General features: G+C 61.6%; 1 protein-coding gene across 2 annotated transcripts in view; it reads left to right on the top strand.

Annotated features, from left to right (window-relative positions):
* Window positions 1–120: 120 nt before the first annotated feature.
* LOC117647172 overlaps window positions 121–8,936 on the top strand; it is a 61,649-nt gene continuing 52,833 nt past the window's right edge. For both annotated transcript variants that reach the window (XM_034388768.1, XM_034388757.1), the window contains exon 1: window positions 121–454. In XM_034388768.1, coding sequence (XP_034244659.1) covers window positions 365–454 — 90 coding nt within the window. In that variant the 5' untranslated portion in view covers window positions 121–364. The remainder of the gene's footprint in view (window positions 455–8,936) is intronic.

Here is an 8,936-nt window from a genome sequence, read left to right as displayed (position 1 = left end):
CGCATAGCCAGAACTCGAATCTGAATCTGAATCGTCATGTTGTGAACCCCTTCTTCTGTTTAAATTTGATATTCGCAGATCAACCGTCAACCGCCAACCCGCCAAACCAACAAACAAAAAGTAAAAAATGGCCGCGTTTGAATTATTAGTTTGTGAACTTGTACCGATAAAATTAAGTTTCTTCTATTATTGTGCGATGCTGATTGTTGCCGACTCGGTTTTTGAGTTCGCGAGGATTATTTGTCGACATTCAAGCTTCTGTAAAACGGTGTGTGTCATGAAAAACTGTGAAAATCTTGAAAGTTTATCAGCATTCTTCTGGGCTCTATCCCCAATAGTGCAGTGCTCCAGGTAACCTGTTTGAATGATGTGTTACTGGGCAACTCAACTGGAAACGCCCTGGCCTGTGACTTTCATCAGAGCAGCAGGGAGTAGCAGTGCCACAGTGATTATTGTAAGTACACCTGACTCCAAAGAAACTGAATGTGAGCAGCTCTGGAATGCGAATGAGGTGGGGACCTCTTCCTTTCGGAGAGTAACACTTTTAACTGCGGAGGATCTGCAGTGAGTGTGAGAACATTCACTGGTGCTGGAAAAAGGTTTTTATCATTTTGTGTTTAACCTAATAGGCTATTAATTATGTCTCGAATTCGCTGATTGCCTTGACTGCATCGAAAGTTTTGTTCATATTTGTTGAAGCTTGAAACTTGTCGAGAAATGTGAATCCACCCACATCTTGGAGATTCTTTTCATTCTCGACCTATCTTGTCGAGACATCTTGCCTCACTCACAGAGTGGTATAAATTCTCAGCTTTCAACTTCCATTGTGCCCTTGGTCCCCTCTGCACTGCAGTGATTGCTGTTCGTCCGAAAACTCCTAGCTGTTGTCATCGCGTGGCGGCGCTGCGTCGCGAGCGTCGACCCGAGCCACGCGGCTCTAGGCAGCGCCAGGGCAAAGCCAGCAAGTAGATTGATTCCGAGAGTCGTCTTCGCCTCTCTGTCTTTCTCGCACTCATGGGGCGTCCCGTGCAGGTGCCAGAGAGACAGAGCGACGAAAACGACCTTCGGAACCAGTCTGCAGAGCCAGCCCGGCGTCATTGAAACACCTCCCCTTTCCCCTCCGTGCATTCTATGGTGTTTTCCTAGAGCAGGCACCGGCCGGCCGGCGGCTAGACTGGCGGCCGGCTCCGAGGCGGTCTTGTCTTCTTTGCCGCCTTGATGACGTTCTTCTTGGTTCTTCTATGGCGAGGAGCAGGTCGCCGTGGTGGCGGCCTCGTTGGGCTCGCTGGCCTGCCGGCCTGCCGCACCACGGGGAAGTCTAATGAAGCGAGGTCCACGTCGAGGCGGCCGGGGCGGGGCGGGGCGGGGCGGGGCGGAGCGGCCGCGGCGGGCCCAAAGGGCTGGCGGACAAAAGAAGCAGGCCGGCCTGGCCTGGCCGCCAGCCCCGTCAGCCCCGCCAGGCCGGAGTAAAGTAGACTACAGCCTTTCAAAGTGAATTAATTTGAAAATCGACCCGCGCAAGCCGCGCTGGCAAGAGTGCCCTTGCCTTCCCTTCGCCCCGCCTCCCCTCTTCGGCCGGGTTGTCACTTTTTTCCGCGAACTTGGCGTCGGAAGGCTGCGGCCGCGTCGGCCGCCTCACCGCTGCGATCCGAGCCACGCGACACGACGTCGCCGCCGCTCTGTCTCCCTCGCACGCACAGGGGGTGCGAGAGAGACAGCGAATCCGCCGGCACGAAAGAAACGCCGCGGAGTGCGCTGCCAGTGTTTCACGGCCGGCAGGGCGGCAGGGCGGCAGGGCGCGCGCGGCTTGACAACTTCATCACGACGAGGCCTTCGGGGCGGGGCGGGGCGAGGTGGGGGGCACCGCGTCGCACGCTGCTTTCCCCTGCAAGGTGGAGAGCAGCGAGATATTTGTGACGGCATTAATCAAAAAAGTTTCCGCGCTAGCGACGCGGAAAGTATTTAAGTGCAGCCCCGTGTCCGGGGTGAGGCGCGACGCCGTGCCGCGCCGTGCCACGCCGGGCTGCAGGTCTGGGCTCGCGCTGTGTTCAGCGCGCCGGCCAACTCCATTCCGATGACCCCCGCGGAGTCGCACTTACTTTTTGAATGGAAATTTCGGGCCACACATGAGCGGAGTCCGCGGTGTTCGCGGTCGGGGGCGTTTGGCCGCTGCGTCCGTCCTGTGGTCCTGCAGTGCTTCTTGCGGGGCCTTTTTGGAGAGCTCAATCTCTGCCACGGCCGGCCGGCCGACGGGCCGACGCATGGCTCCGCATCAGTGCGCCGCTAAACGGTATGCCTATCCCTCAGGGGCAGGCCGCCCCCGCACCGCCGCACCATTAAGACTGAAATATTACTGGCTATAATAATAACACCAAGGGCGCTGCCTCGGCGGCCCAGATGGAGGGATTGTTTTTATTTATTTACATTTTTATTGCTAAAGACGCGGCTCGCGGTGCGGTAAGTTGAGTTTCCTCCCTACCGTTGAAATATCTGTGCGCTCCGCCGCGCTGATAAGAGAAATACCGGTCGCGGGAGAAATAGAGGGGGTGGGGTGGGACGTCTCGAATCGCCGCGCTTCCTCGACGACGTCGGCGTCCTCGGCGTCCTCGCTCACGAGGGCAGCAAGGACCAGGAAGGGAAGCGACCTGCTTGCCGCTGTTGACTCGCCGGCCAATGGTTATTGCTCGAGGTGCTGCAGGTTACGTTCTTGGACTCCACTCTCCGCTCCACTCCGTTCAGCTCCGCTCCCCCAGCGACCGGGACCCGGGACCGCCCCGCGGCGCCCAGTCGGCGTCGTGCTCGCACTGTGCTCGCACTTGCCACATCTTACTGGGGGCGTGGCGGCGTGGCTGAGGCACGGGGTTTGAAGGGAATTCCTTGGCCGTCTCTCTCGCTCTCGTGGCGCGTCTCATGGCGGCGCGAGAGAGACAACGCGACGAAACGCTGTTGGGAATCCTTGCCGTGCCTCAGTCCTACCTCTCTGAGTCCTACGGCGTCGGCTGGCTGATTCCGAACAGTGCTTTGGCCACTCTGTCTCTCTCGTCGTCGGGGAGGCACAAGGCCGCACAAGGCACCCTCCAGGCTGCTCGGTGCGACAGAAATAACCCAGAAATACGGGCGCCGCCGCGCGCCACGCCTCGCGCATTCCTGCGCGCAATATTTCAAGCGTCCTCATGTTTCAGGCCGCGCCGTGCCGCGCCGCGCCGCGCTGGGTGCTCCGCGCTGACAACAACAGCCCAGGACCTGGCCGCCCTGCCGCCCTGCCGCCGCCCTGCCCGGCGAGCGCTCGAGCGTGGCGGGGTGCGGCGGGGAGCGAGCGAGCGGTCGCGCAAAATCATCTCTAATTTGTCAAAGTCCCGCGCGCGGTGCCGAGTGCCGCGAGAAGAGCCCCACCCTGCCCCGCCCTGCTCCGCGCGATGGGCCGTGGCTGGCTGTCTGGCCGGGCGGTCCGGTTTGGTGTATGCCATCTGCAGCGCCGAGCGCTACGCCTGGCTACGCCACGCTTTGGTGGCCGCGCGGTGCGGTGCGGTGCGGTGCGCGCACTCGACTCGAGGCAGTCTGCAGACTGATTCCGCACAGTGCGGGGCCAGCATCCTCTGTCTCTCTCGGCCGGTACTGTCGGTCGGCGGGGCCCCTCCGCACTGTGCGGAATCAGTCTGCTGGCCTGGCCGCGCCTGGCGGGCACGCGGTGGAGTGGCGGCGGGGGCGGCGTGGGGTGGGCTTGAGAGGGGGGGAGAGGGGGTCTCGGCTCACCGGCACGTTACTCACTGTCCGCATTCATCCCCGGCTCGTCATTACCAGCAGCCAAAATGCGCCCTTCAACAAAGCGCGCGCCGAAAAGCAGCCGAAAGCAGCCGAAAGCCGCGGAAGAATAATTCGGGGCACTGTAGGGGGCCTTGGCTCTCCCTTCCGCCTTCCCGGCCGGTCGCGGCCCCACTGAGCTCCTCGCTGCTAACCGCGCGGCAGCAGCAGTCAGGCCAGGTGCGCGGCAAAGAAACAAAAAGTGCGGGGCGGGCGAGCGGCTAAATTGTCAAAATTCGTGCTGCACAACAGAAAGTTTAGGCCGTCTGCTTGTTGGGCGGAAACTTGCGCGCGACGACCATAGCAACTCGGGTTGGCCGGCCCTCCGGTCCGGACTGGAGAGGGTCCTGGACGAGTCCTGGAGGACTGGGAGGCGTATGCTGTCCTGCGTAGGATCAGGAGTGGCGTCGGGTGGCGGACCAGAGCCAGCCTAGGCTTATTCCCGTTTTTTGCTTCTCCTCCTCTAGAGGCCGGCGGCGCCGCCCCGGGCCTGGGGGTCGGCCTGCGGAGCCTGCGGAGGTCAATTACTAGCCTTGTCATTCCACAACGGGAGGCGCATTCATTCCGCTTAAACATTTGTGGAGGGGATTAGGCCCTTTTCGCCGTCCAAAGTGGCCGCGGAATCTAGACGGGATATCTGGAACGGCCCTCCCCTCCCCGCCCCGCCCCCGTACTCCCCGGGGCGAGCTTAGCCTAGATATGACAACTCGGCCGGACAGTTTTAGATTGGCCCGAATGGAAAGTCCACAGAGACGACGACGATGGCGACGGCGGAAAGAGGGGAAGATTATTTTCCGAGAGGGCGGCGGCGACGGCGGTCGGTTGCTTTCGGCGGACGCGCAAATAAATATTTTGATGAGCGCCCCAAGGCGCCGGCAGCCGGCAGGTAGACTGGCAGGTAGACCGGCAGGTGGCGGCGGTCTGTTTACCTTTTGGATGAGCGAATAAATAAAGACCAATAGCGTTCCGAGAATTCCGGGGCTCGGCGCGCGATGGAAAACAAATCCCTGGCACCGCCTCACCGCGCGCACAGTGGGCCAGAAGACGGTGGCGCAGGCGGCCAAAACTCGAGGTACATTTTGTTGAGCGCCAGAGTCACTAAACAGGACTTGAACCGAACGTGTGACCCCAACAATAGATTGCTCTCCGAACGAGGAATCCATAAGTGGAGTCACACGTTCGGTTCAAGTCCTATTTAGCGACTCTGCAGCTCAAAAAGCGTCCGGGACTTTGACCGCCTCCACCGGTCTTCTGGCCCACTGTGCGGCCGCAGTGCCTTGGAGGACGGCGGCGGTAACCTACGGCCCGCGCGGTCTTCGCGAACAGGAAAGTGTTCCTAAACCGGGCCGAAAGGGCCGGACCAAAATATTCCAGCGTGTTGCCATGACGACGCGGTGCGCGTCCTTGACGAGGTGCTGCGGGGGCTGCGCGGGCTAGGGGGGGGGGGGCTAGAGGACAGAGGACAGAGGGGCTAGAGGCGCGAGGACAGGTAGTTGAACACCGCGGGAAACGCGATCCGCCTCCTCGCTTTCAATTCCCGCCCGCCGCGCCCCGCCGCGCCCGCGATACGACGAGACGACAACCTTCTGCCGTGCTGCCTGCGTGCTGCCTGCGCCGTTCGAGGGCCTCTCCGTCTAGTAATTCGAGACGTCCGCGTCGTCGCGACCTGGAGGAACGAACGGCGGCATCGCATGCACGCCGCGTGTGCTGTTGTGTGTGTGTGTGTGTGTGTGTGTGGTGTGTGTGGTGTGTGTGTGTGTGTGTGTTGTGAATGTACACGTATGGACGTCAGCCCCTCTGTGTATGAGAGCGAGAGAGAGAGAGGGGGGGGTGGAGGGGAGGGGAGAATGTGTGGACTGCGAAAGGGATGTTTTTGGGGTGACGCGCGCTCGGTAAGGGGTAGCGCAGGGGAGGAGGGGGGGTTTCCAAACTTGTTATCGTGTTTTTCTTTTCACTCAAGTAAGAGAATGTGGCCGGGATGAGTCGAGGGAGATGAATACGGGAAGCAGGGGGTGGGCAGGGACGAGGGAGAGGGTGAAAGAGAGAGGGAGGGAGGGAGGGAGGGGCGCACACACCCTTTACCCGGCTCTGCTCCGCATTGAGGGACTTGTCCGCGCTGCTTTTCCCAAAGCGCCTTGCTTCGCCTTGCTTCCACTCCCTTGCGCATTCGGAACTAAACAGTACCTCTTTCCGCTTCCGTCTTTCCCCTCTTGTTCTGTGCTCGTTTCGGTCGCCAGTTTGCCGCGAACGGAGTGCCGGGAAAAGCGAATCGGCGTCATCCGAGCAAGAACAGCCTCTGCGAAAAAAATTGCAATAGCAACGACAACAACAGCGGGTGTTTCGTACCGCCCTCGTCTGGTGCGTCGCAGCGAACTCGAAGTACCTTCCCCAGTTTTGAGCTGGGCCATGGGCACTCAACCACCGCGTCTCTAATGCGTCCAAATTCCAAACCATTATATCGTCTGTAAAAAAATGAGCTCCGGACAAAATGCGCTTGGTTCTGTCTGTTTTTTCTGTAATTTTTTTCACCGGCGCGGGGACCAATGGGGGCAGGCCAGGCAAAGCCGGTATACTGCTAGTTTTTCTGCAGCCCTGCTGCCCCTCTGTTCGCTGCTGGTCCTCACCCCAATTACACGCGCCATTGTGCACGGCGGCCAGTCCTCGTCTTCCGTCTCTCTCGCACTCGGCTTGGACGCCCTGTGAGTGCGAGAGAGACAGCGACATCACTGTTGTTCGGAATGAAACTGCAGCTCTTCCGTGGCGTGGCACGGCGTCAATGGGTCTGACGCGGCCCTTGCTCGCGCCCCCGCCCTTCGGAGCTTTAAAACACGACCGCCACACTGCCAAAGTGGGAATTCCCCAGCGGCTGGCGCGGCGGCTGGGCAAATTGAGGGCCCTGGCACGAGTCGATCGAGTCACCGAGATAACAGGCGGCTTGGTCGCCTAGAAACTGCTCAGCGACGCACCTGTCAACCCGGAGAGTGGAGTGACTGTCAGTTGTTTTTTTCCGGGCTGTGTACCCATTTGTTTCGCGGGAACGCGCCCCGCTCGGCGGGGATTCGAACCTGCGTCCTCGGCCACTTCATCACAAAGCGCGCGCGCGGCACTCTCCGCAATAAACATCGTCCCGGGCCGAACTTACGGCGCCAACGGGACACTCTTTAACGAAATTGCACGAATAAACCGAGCACGACTCCCTATTTTCTTGAGAAACAGGCCCGGGGAGGGGGGGGGGGTAGCCATCGTGTCAGCTTTATTGTGTACACTAACACAGTGGCGGGGTGACGCCTTGTGGAGCGGCTCCTTAATGCGGGGCCGACCACTTGCAGGCTGGGCGCGCGGAGGGGGAGAGGGGGGTGGGGGTGGAAATATCACCGCCGTCAAGTCCTCGGCGGCCTCAAGCGCCAGCCACGGCGGCGGCCCAGCCAGCCCAGCACCACAATAATGAGTTTTACGCAAATCTAACGCGCGGCTGCTCATTTAGTCCGCCGGGATGCCCGTGGCGGGCAGGGCGGCTGGCGGGGCTGGCGCGGGGCGTTAGCGTCGCGGCGCCGCCCCTCCCCGTCATAGACCGTCGCCGTCCCGGGCAATGGCCCTGCGGCCTGGCGGTCCTCGCGGGTCTTCGCGGGTCCTCGCGCTGCCGCCGGTGGCGGTGGGGAGCTCCACGGCCTTCATGGCCTCCGTGGCCTTGATGGCCGCCCCGACGCCATCCAGAGTCATCCAGCGCACTGCAGCGCCGGGCAGTGCCGGGCCGAGGGAAGTCCCGTCCGCAAACGGCCGCATTACCGGGCACCGCCGCCAGCCCGATGCGCGATGTGTGTGTGTGTGTGTGTGTGCGTCATTTAAATAATCATGGCGCATTCGGACACGAGCTCTCCACTCCTGAGGCTTCACGGCGACTGGCTGATGTTGCTATTTATGACTTTCCGCGTTTCCGCGATGATGAGTCGAATGGAGGCTTATTCCTGGCCCAGCCAGACGGCGCTGAGTCGTGTGGTAGTTGCTACACTGTGCCACTCCGAGGCGCGGCTTGGCGAGGCTGTGCGCCCACCCTGTGAGGACGCACACCGCGAACGGACAATTTATCGCTCGTTATCAGCCGGTGGAGTGTGTGAGAGTGTAGGTGCGCTTGTGAGGTTGTGTGAGTGTGGGTGCGTGTGAGTGTATGGTGCGAGGGTGAACTGCAGCGTCGTGTTGCATACTGCTTGGCATGCGGCGGGGAGCGGCGGGGAGCCCCTGCGGATCGCAGGGTAGGCCGCACGCCCCACGCGCGTGCGTTGGGTTGCCTACCCTGCGGGGCGCCCGGCGAGTAGGCAACACGCCGGTCGTCCACGCTGTCGGGTTGCCTACCCTGCTAATTGCAGGGGCTCGTGAGGGCTCGGCTTCCCCAGCCCCGCTCCGTCCCGCACGCTCGTAAAGGGGTTGAGATTTAGGTGGAGGAGCAAGGAGGGGTGGGGGGGGGCGATGCAAAGGCTTGATTTCGAGAGGTTCGCCGGGCCATGCGGAGTGGGAAGTGGGAGGGGACCGTCTTATTTATTCGTGTTGTATTGCAACGTGCCGCGCCGTGCCACGCCGCGCCGTGCCACGCCGCGCCCCGCCGCGCCCCGACCCATGTAACGAGTTTATTTCGGCGCGGTCGTTAACGCTGAAGCCGCGCCGCGGCGGCGCTCTGTAAGCTGAAAGCCCGAAAGCCGCGGAAATCCGAAAGCGGCGCGGAACGCGCTGAAATTTGAAAGGAGAGTGTCGAGCCAAAGGAGATGCGCGTCCTAAAAACGTACGGTGCAATTCCCCTGTGCCTGCCCCACCCCCCACCTCTCTGAGGGCGCAGGGCGAGTCTCTTTTTGCCGTGTACACCTGTGCATCAGCACTGGCCGTGCCGCGCCGCCCCGCCGCGCCACCCCGCCCCAAGCCCTATAATAACCGTTCCCAAAGCCCCGCAGAGGCGCACGAAATCCCTCGGCAGCCACGCCGCTGCCCAGCGTGTGTGTGTCGGACTGTCGGACGGCTGGAGCAGCATGCAGGCGAGGAGCTTCGTGGCGGTGGCGAGGTGTGCACCGCCGCGGTCCCGGCACCGCCGACGCGCGCATCTGGGAGGAGCGGCGGAGCGACGTGGCGCGGCCGGCGGAGCGACGTGG

Source organism: Thrips palmi, unplaced genomic scaffold (assembly GCF_012932325.1).
Source record: "Thrips palmi isolate BJ-2018 unplaced genomic scaffold, TpBJ-2018v1 HiC_scaffold_10, whole genome shotgun sequence".
Classification (NCBI taxonomy): domain Eukaryota; kingdom Metazoa; phylum Arthropoda; class Insecta; order Thysanoptera; family Thripidae; genus Thrips; species Thrips palmi.
The sequence above is the reverse complement of the archived record's forward strand: the minus strand, read 5'-3'. Positions and strand labels throughout refer to the sequence as shown.